The sequence below is a fragment of the Microchirus variegatus genome (genome assembly GCF_963457635.1).
Source record: "Microchirus variegatus genome assembly, chromosome: 18".
NCBI classification, from domain to species: domain Eukaryota; kingdom Metazoa; phylum Chordata; class Actinopteri; order Pleuronectiformes; family Soleidae; genus Microchirus; species Microchirus variegatus.
Genome location: NC_139819.1, coordinates 8,526,363 through 8,544,953, shown reverse-complemented (window position 1 = coordinate 8,544,953; position 18,591 = coordinate 8,526,363). Strand labels below are relative to the sequence as shown.

Here is an 18,591-nt window from a genome sequence, read left to right as displayed (position 1 = left end):
ATTTTCCTGTGGGGTGACAAAGTTCGACGAGATAGTTTTAATCCCTTTACTAAGACTTCTCGACTTAAATGAGCATGTTCTCGCAGCATTGCAATGGAGAGCATGCACTGAAATAATTATTGTCTCGCTGCCAGGCTCCTGCAGTGAAGATTGCCTTCTGTTTTTCTTTACTGCTGCACACACACAGAGAGAGACACCCAGACACACATATAAACACCTTTTATAGGACTCATTTGACGCTGACACTCAGGGTCAGTTTCTGTTGTTGGATTGAAAGATGGGCGCCATTGAACTGCTCACTATTCACAGTGTTCTTGCGGCAGACAGACGGTGACGGCAGAGATTGAGTGGGAAGAAAACAGACGAGGCTAAAGGCCTTGACAGTCTCAGTGTGTGCAAGCTTTTCAACACAGGCAACGGCAATCACAGTGATAACTGTGTTTAAATTGCAATAATTAAAGCCAAAGCTGACAGCTACTTTAATGAAAATGGATATTTATCAAACTCAACCATAGTCAAGGACCCAAAAAAACCCACAAAGCAAGTCTGTTTGTTAATGTTTTCATGCTGCGTGATTGGCTATAAACACTTGCTCATTCAATTATGGATCAACAGAGAGACAGCAGAGGGGCTACGCCGAGTATTTTGAACAGATTCTGCTGTCGCTTCTCGACTTGAAACACATCAGTCCCCTCGCAACTCTTTTCTCTCTTGGTCTTCGCGGGGGGTCCGCCATCTGTCATATGGCGCGCACACGCGGCGTTACACCACGAACACACTGAACAAAGTAAATGAAGAGAGAAAAACACACCCACCGTCATAAAGAAAAAAAAAAAAGATCAGGAAAAACAAGTCTGTTGTAGGCACAAACATGGAACCACGTGCGCCACAGTTTTCTCTGCCCTCTGCGCTCATTCATTCTTGTTATAGAAACATAAAAGTTATCAAGCATGCTGTCACAGAAGACTGTGGGAGAGAGAAAAAGACAGAGGCACAAAGTGATGGCGTGGGTTTTCGTTGCAGTTTCGACTTGTGTATTTTTTCTCAATTTCGTTTTTCTGGGACATTAGGTGTGTGCGTGTTCTCTCTGTATTGACTTTGTGATGCTGTAGCATCATGGTGCATTGACGAGGGCCTGCAAATAGTTAGTATGTCCAGTCCGAGTCTCCGTTTCTGTGAAAGACTCATACATGGTCTGCTGATGGTTTGCAGAGATCAAACCATTACATTATGAAATGTATTTTTTTCTTTTCTTTACCTTCCACAACGCAGTGATCTGAATTCAGAACTGCAAAGCAAATGAGGTGATGTGGACGAACTGCAGACTTGTGGAAAGAGCTTACCATATTTGCATTGTAAATTGGTTGAGTTTGGTGCCTAGTAGTCCAAGTACAAATGGAATGCAACAGCGGAAACACTAAAGCCCAATTTATACTCCTGTGTAAAGTGCTCTACGTAGGTTACGCATTACGCAGTCGGAGAAGCATAATGTTGCCTTAATAGTCCCTTCGTCCCCCTCTTCTCTGTACCTGTCAATACTCTGCTGCTGCTTTAATCTCTACATTTCTCCCAACTGACTCATCCGATGTCTGTATTTGACACTTCACTTTTTCTCCTTCTCTTAACCTTACCGTAGGTGTCACGCTGTATTCATGCCTTACCTTATGTTCCTTTCTTTCACATGCAGTTTTTCCCATTAGTTTTCCCTCAAACCCACTTTCATCTCTCTCAGTCCATTTGGCTCACGGGGAAAATGAAAGGTGAACGTAGCCTTTAGCAAAACACCGGCACTTTCAAGCCCTATAATTTTATCTTTTCTTTTCATCATGGCCAGTTGAGTACGAGTGTCATAACATCCAATAACCTTTTCACTGCATTGTCTCCGTGTATTATCTATCATAGTTGCCAGCTAGGGAGGCTTTTATTTCAGGTGTCACACAGTTCGGTACAAACAGATCCAATGTATGACAAGAACAAGAAAGCTTGCTCACTTGTTTCATGTGAACAATAAGACACTGCAACAGTGGGCTCGGCCATTTTCTCCCGGATATTGTTCCACTCGCTCGTATGTTTTGGTTGTGTTTACCCACAATGCACTGCGTTGTAGTCCGCTTCCTGCATTTGGTTCACTTGTAGCAAAACGAGACCGATGTTTTTTGGCGGACCAGTGTTTCGGTTACGCGTTCACACCTCCCCAAATGAACCGGTCTTTCCAAGCAAACAAACTCGGATTCGATTTAGAAGGGCTGGTGCCCTTTAAGCTTGTAGCAATGGTCTGGTCTGATAGTATTGCCTGTCAGAGCCAGCATTTAAATGACTTTACATCATTGTTCATACGTTTGTTACACCAGCTGCAATCTAACCTTGAGTTTTCTTGTAAGCAGAAATCAGTACGTGATGAATTGATGCCAACGCCGTCGACTTTTTTCTTCTTCTTCTCCTTATGAGGGCCAAAGCCTCACTTAAATGTCCTGCCAACAAAACAGATTTTAGACGATCAACTATTAGTTGGCAGTTGATATATAATCAGATTTAGTTCCTATGAAGGCAACAAGCAATTAATTCTCTTTTTCCGTGGTACTTTACATAATCACTTTGCTCCAATCAAGTTAACTGTCTGTGCACACTGGCTGGTAATGAAGTCAATTTCACTTACTAAACATTTGCTTCCCACACACTTATGTTGGGATGTTCATCTGGATCGGCATGCGAGGTGACGCTCCCACACACACATCCACGAGGGTAAACGCATACTTACACAGGCCCGAGGTGTCTGTGTACACCTGAACTTACGAGCAGTCACGCTGTACACAGTCAAATCATTTAATCTTTAGTCTTCACATTGAATGCCCCTGGATGCAATTTTTACAGATAATTATAAACTTTCAACCTCATGATTCGAACGCGTATCCCCTTTTCTTTTGCCTCGTAATGGCCGAGTATCATTGTCACCCTCTTACATCACACCCTCGCTTAAATCCAAAGGATGTCGCTGTTGCCCTGAGTGTTAATTGTCTTATTCTTTACCAGCGGAGAATGTTAACTTCTTGTGTTAAGCTGTTTGTGTTCGTCATGACTGATCTGACTCAAATAAACAGGAGTATAAACAGTCGTCAAGTGGCAGGAGTGGCATCCAGCGCGGTCAACCACACGTCACACATCCACAGATGTCTTCTTCATACCTTGATTGTACCACATGGCAGTTTTAGATCCAGATTCTAAGAACTAGCATCTAAATTCTGAGACCCGGGAAAACTATGGTGGAATTCTCATAAAAATTTAATTCGGTAAGCTGCATCATCTGCTCTCGTTTGTCTGATTTGTCCGTTTTGGCAAAATGGCGGCGTCCTTAAAGCAACGTCCTTGCATTCCATATTAAAGGCGTATTCTAAAGCTACTAAAACCAAATTCAAAGTCATTATACATGTTTACAAATATACTTATGGGTAGTATAGAGAATTACTGCCACTTAGCATTCCTAAATTTGACACCCTCGACTTTTAATTTCCTCTTGTGATTTACTCTTGGCTTTCTGTCATTTCAAATCAGTCCGGCTTTTCTCCTCTGGCATCACCAAGGCTTTTTTTCTTCCCAGAGAACTGACACTCATGCAATATTTTCTCCTTCTCCGAGCATTCTTTTTCAACCCTTGAAATGGTTGTGTGTGAAAACAGTGGTAAATAAGCAGTTAGTGAAATACCATCTGGCAACAACATCCGAAGTTACTGAATATCACCTTTCTTTCCTGATTCTGATACTCGGAGTGAACTCCAGTAAGTCGGCTTGACCTTGTTTGCATGCCAAAAGTTACTGCCACGTGATTGGCTAATTTGATTTTTGCGTTAACAAGCAGAGGGAGTAATGACGTTAACCTTCCATCGCATGCACGCCACATGCTTTTTGATTATTTTCCACTCTCTTCCTGCCTTTACCAGTCAGGGAACCAGCAGTTTCTGAGCAAAGTAAATCTTAAAGAGTCATGTATCGTTACGAAATTCTTCCCACAGTCTCTCTGTAATTTATCCATCTTACTTTCCCTCCCTCCCATCTTCGCCTCCACCCTCTCCGTCTCATTCCTGCCTGCCGATTTGCATTTGTCTGTACAGGCTTTCATACTTCCATCCTCCCTTTCAGAGCAATTTACAGCAACACATTGATAAGGAAATCCCTATTCTCTTTCTGAAATCTCTGTCAAAAATAATCTCCTTTTATCTCCTCTTATTCTTCTGCCATCTCTCAATCATTTATCTCCTCTTTCTTCCAAAATGTCTGTATGCAGCAACAGCTTAATGGAGTTGTTTCAACTCGGGTGTCCCAGGTGCAGGGCGATGCACCACAACAGCGGGGGGGGGGGGGGGGGGGGGGGATAACATTCACTGGTAAAAAGTGGAACAAAAGTGTGTTTGATGTGTGACACGTACCAGTGTAAACACACACAAACACACTTGTTTTGATATCTTAGTGAGGACACACGCATAGACGTAATGCACAATTCTCTAGTCCCTTACCTTAACTGTTGCAACTAAGTGCCTAACCCTATCATAACCTAAACCCAATTGTAACCCTGACCCTAAAACTTGGTTTTAACAGTGAAAAAGCACTTTAATATGTTGGGATCGAGAGAAAGAAAGTAATTAAGTACATAATTCCTTTATAATTAACTGATTCTAATGATTCAGTTTTGAAAACAACTGCTTAATAAGTCACTAGTTTCTGTGGGTCGTCTGTGGGTAGTGCTTAACCCTACCTGACCCTAAAACCAGGTATTAACCCTGAAAAAAGCACTTTATAGTTGTGGGGCTGAGACAAAGTGTCCCCTCAAGGTCAAAATGTCTCCAAAAGATAGGTTTCTACGATTTGTTTTGGCCCTCACAAAGATATAAATACAACCACACACACACTAAGTAAGTACTGTGCTGATCTGATGGTGTTTTCTGTACAGTCCATCACTCGGTGAGTCACTTACGAGTAAATGTTCTTAATTCCCCATGTCAGGGCTCATCAATGGCGTGTTTTCACTGATCGATTGTCGCGGTAGAGACATCCTCAGGCCCGGTTCACAACAGACGACAGGTGTGTGCAATTTATTTTACAGCAATCCATGTTAACAGATTGGTGTCCACAGTCCACGTGTGAGACACACCTGAGAATAAAACTATTTTCGTAGCTGGATGTGGAGAAACTAAAGGCTGCAATTACAGGAAATCCCTATATGGGGTTTAATTATATCAGGTGAAGGGCAGAGTGAGGCACGGCAGACATGCAACACACACGTGAATGCCAAAATGTGATAAATAGAGACATTTTTATTCATAGTCATCCCCCAATTTTGTTATGAAGGACTGTCATTCAGGCACTCATTGTGGTGAGTGAAAACATTTGAGAACAAATTAAACTTTGCTAATATGCTCCCCCTAAAATACTGTGCGTAGTAGCCCTGTCTCACTTGTGACAATTGACAGGGATGCACAAAATATGACCGCGCAAAAGATGCACACACACACCCGCACGCGCACACCTGCCTGTATGCAATAGAATATTAAGATACCACATGGGAAAATATGACAACTGCTGTGTACACAGGCAACGAAAACAGAGACACTCCGAGCCATTAGCAGTGAACAACAACCAATCCATTTTCTAAATATGATTAAAGCATTGACAAATGGGTCATTACCGTAGCTGACAAAGAGAATGTGAAAGAGAGAGAGAGAGAGAGGGAGGTAAGCAACCATCGCACTTGCAGAATAATATTGTGCGGTTGTGTACCAAATATTTTGTTCATGTTCGAATCACTTGAGGTGCGGAATCCAAGGCTGAAGAAAGTAGAAGTGTGAATGAGGAGGAGGAGGAGAAGGAGAGAGAAAGACGGATAACTATCCTGGGGAGATAATAGCAGTAACAGCCCAAGAGAAACAGAAGAGCTGTAGATTTTTTTATTCCCAAGTGACACATTCATCCTCTTGACCTTACAATGGATTGAGCTCAGACACAGAGATATACTGTATGTGCCAGGCCTTCTTTTTTTCTTTTTTTTTCTTGCGATGGTGGATAGAGGGAGGAATAAACAAAAGGAGTCATGAGACAGCGGATAAACTGTTGCCCAGTGAACAACAGCAGATGCAGCATCTTTCACTCTGATAATAGGATGCATTCTTGTTTGTTTGTGTGCCATCTTTTGTTTGATAAAAATCAGCATGACCCCCACCACAAAAACATCATTTTAGCTTCCCGCTAACAAAAAACAGAAGCCACTGATAAATTTAGTATGACAAGGAAGGAAGATAGCTGGAGAGCTGAGAGGGAAAGCATTTGCAGGACTGTGTGTTCTTGTAATCAATATTAGAGAAGGAGAGCTCCAGTTTATGACACTCAGAGTGGGCATGCATCAAGGAAACAAGAGAGGAGGTGATGGAGCTTGTTTTGTAAATCATACAAGCACACGAGGAGTCTATATATTCTTTTTAGTGCACGATTCACCGGTGCACGATTCAGACCGGCAAAGCAAGCAGTGTTCGACCTTTAACGGCTAAAAAAACCCAAAACCCAGACATTTAAAATGATACTGATGTGGATGCGATACGTTTCCTGACATCTCATAAAGAACCTGATCGTCTGTAATTGACTGCCTTATTTTGACTATGCGAGGTTGACTCAGAAACATCCATCATCTCTGTTATTTTCATATGTGCTGTCTGTGTCAGCATTGCTGGAAGTCCTACACACACACACACACACACACACACACACAGACGCACACACATTTTAGATTTTTCTGATGTCTTTGATGGTGACAACATTACTATGATGTGTCATATTTATTTAGTGCACTTATTTGCTGTCAACAATTTTGCTAAATTTAACAAATAGGTATCAGATTTTTGATATACAGATCAATTTAACACGTTTTGATATATATATATATAATATACATATTAAGCCAGGGGAATACACAGCTCTGCAGGGTACTGTATGTACATGCAGACTTGTATGTACTTTAAGTGACACAAATCAGATAAGAAGAAGAAACGTTTGCCGGTTTTCATCATTTTTTTTTTTATTATATGTTATTATTATGATATTTAAGTGTTAATATGTTCTTGTTCCTGTTGCACCAACTTCACAACATCCATGAACAACATCCTGTGATCTTCCTGCTTTTCCTCCAGCTTGGCAGCTCCATTTTCAACATAGTGTAACCAACAAGTATAGACATGTCTAAAATTTAGGAAGGTTTATTAACAGAAATGGAATATTATACCCATAATTGACGTGACTGTGAATGTTCTTAGTCATCCAGGTCATCGTCAGTTGGACAGGACTCTGTCTACCTACACCTAAATGACAAATTACACTCTTTTTCTAATGAGAATGTACACATTCTGGCCACATTTACCTGGAGAGACGGCATAAAACATTACCAGACACCTACAACGCTGTCCTGAACTCTCTTCCCTCACATAGAAAACAGCCCATACACTAACACAAAAGCAGCAATGCCATAAATGAAGCAAGCAAGTCATTGTCCCTACAGCTAACTCTTGGAGGAACCTATCATTAAGTTTGTTAATTATTTGTTAACCGCCTTTACATAAACGTTGTTTGGATTGCAGAGCCTTACAGTAAATGGAAGTGCAGTGAAATACAGCGAATGGACGAACCAGACGTAGCGTTTTACAGTGGGAGAAGAATGAAAGTCAGAATAACACAGGGTGGATTTAATTTACTTAAAGGGACAATATGTAGTATCTAAGGGTTAATATTACCCAAAATCCACTTTTGTATACATATTATGTGCTCCTGCATTGTTTAGTCGCTGTATAATATTCTTTGTTTCATTTCCGTAGTGTTTCAAAAAGTCATGTAAAATAACATGGTTGCGGGCCGCGGTCGCATAGCCACTGTTAGCAGCGAGACGCCATGTTTCTGCCGGAGCCTGTAAGGACAAACGCGAGAGAACAAATCAAGCGTCTCTTTACTTGTAGCGGAAGTCCCGCCTCCTCTCTCTCCGCTTCGTCTGCTACGGCCGCGGTAGCTCCGCCCTCTCCCTCACCTCACGAACCTCATCTGCTGACACGGAGAAAGACAACGAGGACGACATTTGAACAGCTGCGGATACCGTATCGCTCAGGGAAGGGAGGGGGTGAGCAGAGCAGCAGTTCTTTGTTGTAAATTTCAGCCTCTCCTCTAGATGTCACTATAAACTACTTACTTCCCCTTTAAACAAAGACCTGATTTGGGGATTAGGTGAATCGGTCGCTCTAAATTGACCGTAGGTGTGAGAGTGTGAGTGAATGGTTGTTTGTCTCTATATGTAGCCCTGCAATGGACTGGCGAACTGTCCAGGGTGTGACCCCGCCTATCGCCCAATGTCAGCTGAGATAGGCACAGCACCCCCCCTGCGACCCTCCGGTGAAGGATAAAGCGGTAGATGATGGATGGATGGAAACACCTGATTTGAAGTATGAAAGAATGTATAAGATCTGAATTATAACTGGAATCAAGTTGAGTCAGAATGGGTTTCCAAGGGAGAGACGGGGGGGAACAAAAGAGGACAAGGTATGAGTTGGGTAAAAGAAAGGGTTATTAAAAGTAGAGAGAGGAAGTGGAGGGATAGTGGGGAGTGGATTTTTAAATCAAGAGAGGAAATATAGACTGAGGTCGAGAGAGATTGAAAAAAAGGGGAGAGGGGGGCATTCATCTGGTGAGTGTGATAACAGTGAGTGCAGTAACTGGATAAATATAGTGGTAAAGGGCACTGAATTGAGGGGCAGTTGAAGGTAATAAGGAGAGGAGGCACAGATGGAGTTACAGAGAATACGAAAAAAAAGAGGAAGCAAGCGAGAGAGAGAGAGAGAGAGAGAGAGAGGATGTATACAACTCCAGGGCACAAAGACTCAAGCCAGCAAGGAATGGATGTTAAATGTGACAAGATGAAGGGACCAGAGGGCGTCCATTAAATCGTAATGGAAACTGGGTGTGAGCGGGAAGGCATACTGGGGGGCGGGAATAAGTACAGATTGTGTTTTTGAGAAATCGTCGGTCTGGTTCTTCTTTTAACGACAGGAAGCGCCGTCAGTCAGAGAATGGAGAGTGATACATCTCTGCGGAGACAAAGTCAAAAAAAGAAAAGAAAAGGGGCATGTTATCTTTCCCCCTGACCACATTAATTCATGAGCTATGTACTTCCCTCAGGAGAGTATACCACTCGCACACACACGCCCATACTGTATAAAGTGAAGAGCACATTTCCAGCCTGCCAGCTGTGTGAGTAAGCATCTCTGTGCATGTCTGGCACAAATCATGGGAGTAGTTTGGAGCCGCGAACAAAACAAACAGCACACACGTATACAAGTAGGTCATATGCACAGACACACACTCTAGATATGGAGATACACTCTCTGCTATGATAGTGGTGTGGATGCTGGCCGGCTGGCTCTCTCTCTGTCTCTCTCTGTCAGTGAATCTCTGATGAAGCCAAACACTTGATGATGATTACGTGCTCATTTTACAGCCAAAAGATAGCCTTTTCATTCATTAATTGCATCCTGTAACACACTATGTCTGTCGATTTAAAAAAAACAAACTCAGTTGCCAGTGTAGCTGTTAGACATTGCAGTTCATTATATGAGGACGCACCTTTAGCTGTTTTAAAGAAGGTATTCATAATACCTTGATTTAGCTGATCCGATCAAAACTGTCAGATTATTGTATATTGTAGTGTGGTTGTATTAAAATTGTAGGGAAAAAATTGCAAATAAAGTTGATTATTCAGGGTGAATGTACCGAATCGGGAACACATACCATCTCATGTTTTACTCAGGTGGTGTAAAAGTGTTTTGATTCTATCGCACACAGGAGATGTTATATATGGCTACACACGTACAGAACACTCTTTGGTTTACTTCAAATATCGATTTCCTGGCTTCCCAAACCTCTCTCTCTCTTTTACCTCTTGTGTTCCGTCCTCGGTCACTGGGCCGTAGGAACTGGACAACTCTGTATCAAAGCGATCAAAAGCGCGTGCGGGGAGAGATGGTGTGGATTTTGGCGGTGAGGAGAGAGCCCCGACAGAAAGAAGAATCGGTTACACCTGGGTGCAGGTTAACGTCTCACAGTCCATTTATTCTAACGCGTCGAGAACCTGCAGAGAGAGAGAGAGCTCCATAACATTCGCGGGCAATTTAAGTACTCACTGACATTCAGGACATGCATCAAAAATATGTAGGGTACATGGGGGGAAAAAGACTTTTGCAATTCAGTGTTCCAACGTATTTTAAATTGATGGAAAACTGTGAGTAGTTGTCAAAAAAAAACATTTGATTCCCTGAGGATCTTTTTGTTCTGATTTGTCCCCTGGATCCAGCTTTCAAAATTGTGAGAACATAAATCATGAATAAAGTCTGATGAAGACATGTATGGCGCGCAGGTGCCGTATGAATAAATGCATGTACACAGTGATGAATTAGCTGAATCCCACCAGTATAATCCCACCCCGCGGCTGACGGCGTGAACTCTTGGATGTGCACATGACTCCGTTTAAGACTGACATGTACATCACTCAAATAAACAACTCTGCATGACTGCCTGACAGGTCTTAGCTGCTTTACTGAGATTGATCCCGGGATGATTTATCATGCGTCACGTTTCCGGCTCGTGTGCAGAAGGGCTCTGCGTGTTCTTGTGAGTGGGCTGGCCATGATGATGATGATGGTGTGTGTAGTGTAATGTAGTGTAGTGTGGTGTAGTGGGTGGTTATGGTTCAGGATGATCGGCGCAGGATTCCACAGGCCTATATTTTGTATTTGGTTGCACTCCTTTGCACGTCTCGCTCTGAAATCAAAGCTCAGTCGTTGTCCGGAGCAAATTTACATTCAGCTCATACGGAGTCACTGAGACATGACTGAAGAATTATCCATTTAAACCTTTCATACTCACAGAAAAATGTACTGTTCTTCCATCGTTGCCTGTTTCAGTGTAATGTAAAATTGGACAGGGTTAACACAACAGGCCCCTTTTATAGTCATTAGCCGGGTATTAATGAGTTTAGTCCTTGGAAATCCACTGCAGACACCAGAGTGTGTGTGTGTGTGTGTGTGATGTAGAGAGGATGAGGGCCCTAATTCTCCAAAGTGCCTGAATAAGTAAAGTATTAGCAGAGCCCTTGCATTAGTCAAAGTCCCGATGATGCTAATAAGCCAATGTGCGAAAGCTAGACAAGACCATGCAATCTGGAACTTGTAGTTTGGTATGATACATGGCTGGATTATTCAGATTAAAAAATGTTCAGAGAAATTCAGGCTCACAAGCGTGCATTCACACTGAATATTATGCATGAATAACTCTGCAGGTGTGTATTTTAACACCCACACGTGCTTAAATGATGTTGGTAGACAGAAGATGAAACCTGGGAGCTGTTGTACAAAGGTAGGATTAAAAAAATCCAGGTTATCAGAGAAAGAAGGCCTTAATCTATGATACTAAATTCATCCTGGCTTAAGTCCGTTGTACGTAAAAAACCAGGATGAGACGATGTGACTGGGTCAAGGTAAGTGTAACTCATCCTGGTAAATGTCCATTCAGTGCTCTTTGAAGTAGACCCTGAGGTCAGTCACAGATTTACTGATGCAGAAACGGAGAAGAGCAACATCTTATAATTGGAACGTATGAAGAGGTGAAACACTTGATATGTAAAAAAAGGCGGTACAGCCACTTTAACTAAGATCAGAGAAACCGACTGAATACATAAGTAGCCCAATATAAATACTCACGGAGCTCATTTGAGCAAAAATAACTGTTTTTATACTGTTTTATACTCATTTATACTGTAAACTGGGCTTGGTGCCTTTGACTACATCGGAATTTCATTAGTTCTTATTTGTTTTTGCAAATCAGCTCCTCACTTACTTACCACTGTTCCATGGAAATCATATCATGTTTGCAATTTAAAGAGTTAGTTTGATTACAAAAACGATGTTCACTCTGCCGTGGAAAATCTCCTTCATGCTTCTCTGGGGGACGTTTGATTTGGATCCGTGTGCAGTCCAGTGACCAGACGCAATGAGGCAAAGTGGCAACACAACATGAGTTTTCCTGTTGCAGCCGTTTCGTGAAATCTGCAATACATGTAGCACGATCTTGTTGGAAACGGAACGAATCACCGTGGTAACTTTGCGCAACTAATTCGAGTTCTAAGTTCGGCCAGGATAACTGGCATATCCCGGCTTAATCCCTGACCCTAGTTTAATGCAACAGGCCCCTGGGCTCATTGGTTTAAGAATAATAACCATAGCTAAGCTGTGTGCTGACACCGGGAAAGGGTTTAATCATATATTATTGCACTTTAATTAATTCCTCCAATGTGGACTTCAACAAAGAGCTGTGAGGATGAAGCTGCTTTAGTATAGCCTGAAATAACCCTTTAGCTATAGCGAAAAACAGAAGAAAATGACACCATATAGACTGTATTTTACACACACACCAGGCGTGCTATGTGTGCATTAGCATTAGACTTTGCTTTGTTCTGTGTTTGTGTCTTTAAAGACACAAAGGCGTAACAGGGTTTTTCTGTGCTAGAAGGGAAATAAACACCTAGTGTCAGTGATTAATGCAACTTCACAACATCCGTCTCTGTGGGCGTTCTGCTTTTCTTCCTGTCCGGCAGCTCCATCTTCAACAACAACATAGCGTATCATATTTTTTTCCCCCCAAAGAAATAGAATATTATACCCGTAGTCGACATGATTGTGAGCAACGGACAATACCGGTTCCCAACTGTAGGGGGACCCTGATAGCAAATCCTATACTGTGTTACTTTAAATGGGCTGCACGATAAAGAGAGAGGTTAAAATAAAAAAAAAAAAACTATCTGGAGTAAGGGAAAGATAGAGTACAGATGGATGTTTGCGTTGCCATGAGGGTAAACAAGAGATGAGGGAGAAGACGTCTGGTGACTAAAGATGGTTGTGGGTGGAATGGGAAAAGTGCTGATGAGGGGATGTTATATTGGTGGTGGGGAAGTAAATGGATCTAAAGTGAGGGCAGTGCACAGCATTCTGTGGTGCTGTTAGGCAACGAAAATGAACATCACTGCAAGAAAGTGGCTCTGAAATGATTGCCGCTGAAAGATGAGCATTCGGGGGGGTTGTTTTTGGACGAGAAGGGAGATAACAGGGCAACGGTGGAGAGGGCAGAAGGTAGAGGTGTTTTTGACACCACTGCAGGCCTGAAGGATGAGAGGTGGAAAAGAGGAAAAAGGGGTGAGATTAGCACAGATAGTGTCTGAAAGCTAAGCAGCATGGAGGTAACAGAGCATGATAAAGTAGAAAAGTAGGGAATTATGGATATACTTGTTGGCAATCAGGGGATATTTTACAACCTGTATTTATACTGCAACGTTGAGTGTGTTTTTATGCATGTCTACTAGAAAAACCTTCCATGCTGCTTTATAATGAGTTATTGTTCTGGAGGTGGCCTGGTGGTCAGAGTTGACTCAACTTCGATCATATCGCTAGATAGTATTTGCAGTCAGAAGATAATCACTTCTGTCATGGTGAATTGGAAACGGACTTTGATGGAAATCTCAAATGAAATGAAAGCGGAAAACGTCAGTTATTTTTGCTTCCGACTGAAATGTGATGTGAATAGAAAGAATGAATGAAATGCAGTGTTAAAGAAATGCTGTCATTTATGTTGTGTCAATCCAAGGGACAAAGTATGGCTCCTTTTGTGCTAACAGTGTTTTGGTACACAATGTTCCCACTATGCCATATTTCTTCTCTATCTCTATTGGCCAGTGCAGTTCTGTATATAGTGTGTAACAGCTTCTTAAAATAAGCAAGAAAACAAACTAATGATATTAGCTGGTGCTATAATGTGGTGACCTCTGGAATAAGAATCATTTACCCTGCTTGCACGTTTAACTACATGGATTCAAATATGGTGTTGCTTTCAATTGGAACTTCTTGACATAAATCAGTCATAACAATAAAATGTATCCCTCTGTTTTTCTTATTCCCTTTCCTTCCTGCTCCTCTCCTCTATCCAGCGTGTGAGCTGATGAACCGCGGCATCCTGGCCCTGGTCAGTTCAATCGGCTGCATGTCGGCGGGCAGCCTTCAGACTCTGGCCGACGCCATGCACATCCCCCACCTCTTTATCCAGCGCTCCCCAGCGGGAACGGCCCGCTCCGCCTGCCCGCCCACCAGTCGCATCACCGGAACAGATGACTACACCCTAATGGTCCGCCCACCCGTCTATCTCAATGAGGTCATCATGCAAGTGGTGTCTGAGTACAGCTGGCAGAAGTTTGTCCTCTTCTATGATTCAGATTTCGGTAAGGAAATACATTAAAAATGTGGAATTCATGTGTCGTGGACACGGTAGGACCGCTATTGATCGTTAATCCAGAAACCTTGTTCTTTCTCACTCTCGCTTTCGCGGAGAATAAACATGCACCGCACAGTCAGACATGGACATGCATACTCATTCATATGCAGGCAAACAGGCGCACACATGCATATGCATCTTTAAACATCTTTATGCAGGCGGCACATCAATCTGCCTGTGCATGTGTGAGTGTGATTTTTACCTTTCCTCAGTGCGTCTCACTCCGTCTCCTCTTTCCAGTCCATTAACTCGAATATTACATGAGGAAAAATACTGTCCTTCTTATTTTGTGCAACCCTGATTCTTCAGGCTCTCGTGCTCTTGAACATGAACATGTATTTTTATGTGTTTTTTTGTGTCCATTACTATTCTGTCTTCCATCTGCAACATCATGAAAATCACTATACCTTGTGTAGGGTTGGGCACCTTTCACATTTGAATTTGGTTCCAATCAGGTCCCTTTTGGTGCAGCTCACCTTGAATTTGGTACCAGTACCAAATGGTACCTGTTCTTGGTACTGTACTCTTTCTGTAAAAAAAAATTATTTAAATCTCAACAGGAGCACTGACTACAATAATTCAGACCCTTCAGAGTAAAAGGCTTGTGCATAAAAGTGGATACCGAAAGGGACCAAACACGTTTGGTGCGCACCAAATGCTGTAGGTGTGAAAGCACTCTTAGTATCACATGAATGATGATGAAATGGACATTTGAGTACCAAAAATTAGGCAACAATTGATTTAAAATTAATTTATACTTTTTATCACATACTTAAGGTTTGGTCTATTCTTCACATTCATTCATTGACATGCTGCCATAGCATGCTTCTAAAGTTACACTGGTACACTTTTAGTAAATCTCATTTAGAAGAGAACAATGCCAGTGCACTGCCAGTAATGAGCTGAAACTTTAAAGGCATGTTGTATTTTTGGCGTACACCCCAGTGTGAGATGACAAAACAGGTGAACTAGAAATGAATTCTGGGTGCACGGAAATATAACTCATCCAAGAGTTTAAGCATATAGACAGCAGTGTAATAGTTTTCTGCCTTGGGTAATTCAGTGTTGAATTACCTCATATCACTGTAATGGCATTCCATTTCACTCATTGTGGTCAATTAACACAATGAATGTGTTGTACGCATTGATCTCCAGAGGAGATCTCTGCAGTGGGGTTGTTTCCAGATGCATCCTGCAGGCTCAGGCTCAATCTTCCAAGGCATTATGGCTTTTTATCACTGTATTGAATATGTCACAGGAACGCACTAAGTAGTGAGCTCTATACCATGCCGTTTATATTGGATGAATATTGAACACTGGCTAATGTGGCCCTTCTGGAAGTGCTAGTCCCCACACAGCACACGTCAGTGCAGTAAATACTATAATTAAATCAATGCTGAGCAACATTTGGAGGGATGATTTTCATTTGGTCTGCACAATAACTGGCAGATCAGAGTTAAAATGGGCCAAAAAACGTAGTCCATAGTCTATTACACAAAAAGTACTCTACATTTAGGCTCAGATGTGTTGAATTACATTTTATGGCCAGTGCAACAAAGTAGTCTTAAACAAACTTAAACTTAAAGGTTGCATTACAGCTATCAACAAGTGAATTCAATTATTTAACCGTTCTGGTTATGGTTTCTTTATGTTAACTTTAACCTAACCAGAACTGAGACTGAAAGTTTAAGACGACAGGGTTTCCCTCGGATCGACAATCTCCACTCACTCTGGCATGAATTCAGACTTTATCCTTAAGTGTAGGGCACTCTCCTCTCACATTACACCCCACACGCACATACTGCGGGGACACACACACACACACACACACACATACATACATGCTCTTACTCCACAAAAATCCCTCTATCCCCTCTGTGACCACTGATTCCGCACATGGATTCTTTTGGCAAAGCTGTTCTCTCAGCCACAGAAGGCTCTTTAAAGATATCACTATTGTTCCCTAATGGCCTCACCCCTGTTCAAGGAGAGAAGGGGGGGATGCTAGTGTGTAAAAGAGGAAGAGAGAGAGAGAGAGAGAGAGAGAGAGAGAGAGAGAGAGAGAGAGAGAGAGAGAGAGAGAGAGAGAGAGAGAGAGAGAGAGAGAGAGAGAGAGAGAGAGAGAGAGAGAGAGAGAGAGAGAGAGAGAGAGAGAATGCCTTTTAAGATGATAGCAACGTTCCCAAAAGACGTCAACTCTGTACAAGGAGAGTTCTTCAGAGAACAGACAGCCGAGTGTGTCCTCTCAAATTAAGCCATGGTGCAACTGTTCCAATCCCTATTTTCAGCTCTACTGGTGCGTCCCAGACACTGAGAACACATGCTTTCTCTCTGTTACCTTACTCTCTCTCTGATCATATATCTCTCTCCATGGCCCTATGTGCCATACTTTTCAGGTTTCATTTTCCATTCATACTTTTCGGAAGAGTCCTTTTCACCCCCCAAAAAAAAGAGTGGACTGGAAAATGCATATTGGTTTGGTTTGTTGTCTTGAACCTGATTTAGACTCAACACAAATATAAACGCAACACTTTTGGTTTTGGTTGCGAAAGATGTAAGACCTCCTGTATGCAAACAAAATGCTATTTTATTTCTCTCAAATTTGTTTCACACATTATTTATAATCTGTTACCGTCTTGAGTGTGCGGATATTCACCTTCGCTGGAGTGCAACACTCCACTCGAAGTGTTCTCGAGATGAGTCCTGGATTCATAGCAGGCAGAGGGGTTCTGGTGTGGGCAGAAATTGCTGATATTTTGCATGAGCATTGTTCTGCCATTCATCCACTGCCATCACCTCATATGATGGCCAATGGTGGTCATACCAGATACTGCTAGATCTTGGAAAGTGGGAGTAAAAACAAAACAAATATTATATTAAAAAAGAATGATTGACATGATGCTGTTGTTGAGCAAATGTTCGAAGTACCACTTAGCGGTAATAACCTCTCTTGGCATTAACATGATTTGTTTTGTTTTGCTTTTAGCCAATGACAAAGATGACGGCCTAAGACACAATGTAAAATGTTATAGCTGGAGTAAAGATCCTGTTCAGAAGTGTGGAGCTTTGTAGGATGACACTCTTTTTTTTATTGTGTGAGTGCTAATATTTTGGACAGAGATGTATTTCTTAACATTATGTGAAAGCGAATGAAAACGATAAAGAGGGTTTAAATGTTATTAGAGGTGAACATAGCATTATAAGTCAAAGTTGTACACATAATGGCAGGATGTTGTACAAGAAGGCATTGCTGCACGAACACCTGTGTGTCTTCAGATCAGGGATTTGAAATACAAGTCAGTTAAGTTTATCTTGATGCAATATACCGTAGCAACTGTAGCAAATATGGTGGTTAAAGTGGATTTTCCATTCCCAGTCCATAGGTATACACAGAATGTTTACTGAAAGATAAATATCAAATCAGTTTGGTAAATCTGAGTCTACCTTGAAAAGGGTATGCCACGCATGTCAATCTAAGTATGTCATAATGCAGACCATAAATGCTGCAGTGTCTTGGCTCTGTGCCACATGCTTCAAATGTTGGGTGGGTGCGATCAGTGCGAAACGATTGCGTAGAGCTGCCAGATGAATCATGCTTTAAAATAAGCCCTTCACTTATTTTTAAACCTCCTCTTAATTAGTTCATGTGCGAGCGAGAAGATTTTTTTTTTGGGGGAAAAAACACAGTTGGGGGAAAAAAGTCAAAGTCAAAAGTTTTTCATCCATCCGTTCATTTTCCATTGCCTATCATTCGCTTGATGACGTGGGGTGAGAGGGGAGGTTGCCAGTCCATCATAGAGCCAACAGACATACAGAGACAACAATCTACATTCACACCTGTCGTCAATGTAGAGTCTCCAATCAATCTAACTCCATTCTGGATGTATTTGGACTGTAGGAGGAAGCCAAAATATCTGGAGAAAACAATGTAAACACAGGGTAAACATGCAAGCTACTCATAGAAAGGCCACAATTCAAACCAGGAACATCCTTTCAATATATACTGTATATGTGTCATAGGATACTGTGAAAAATAGAGATAGGGTTAGGAATATGATGAACTAATAGACCCTAAATACAGCACAGAGTACAGCTCTATGCGAGGATTCATAGTGCAGTTGGTTACATCTGGGTGTCAATTTTGAGTTTCTTAAAGCAACACATGAATAGGAAACTAGGAACAGGAAGGTATAAAACAGGAGC

The 18,591-nt window shown here is 41.9% G+C and overlaps 1 protein-coding gene across 1 annotated transcript in view; it reads left to right on the top strand.

The window, feature by feature from the left end:
• The window catches only part of grid2 (glutamate receptor, ionotropic, delta 2), a gene marked incomplete at both ends in the record, with an annotated part of 423,554 nt that overhangs the window by 203,103 nt on the left and 201,860 nt on the right, over nucleotides 1-18,591 (top strand). The window contains one exon of the mRNA XM_083904505.1: nucleotides 14,048-14,335. Within this exon, the coding sequence (XP_083760631.1) occupies nucleotides 14,048-14,335 (288 nt within the window). The remainder of the gene's footprint in view (nucleotides 1-14,047; nucleotides 14,336-18,591) is intronic.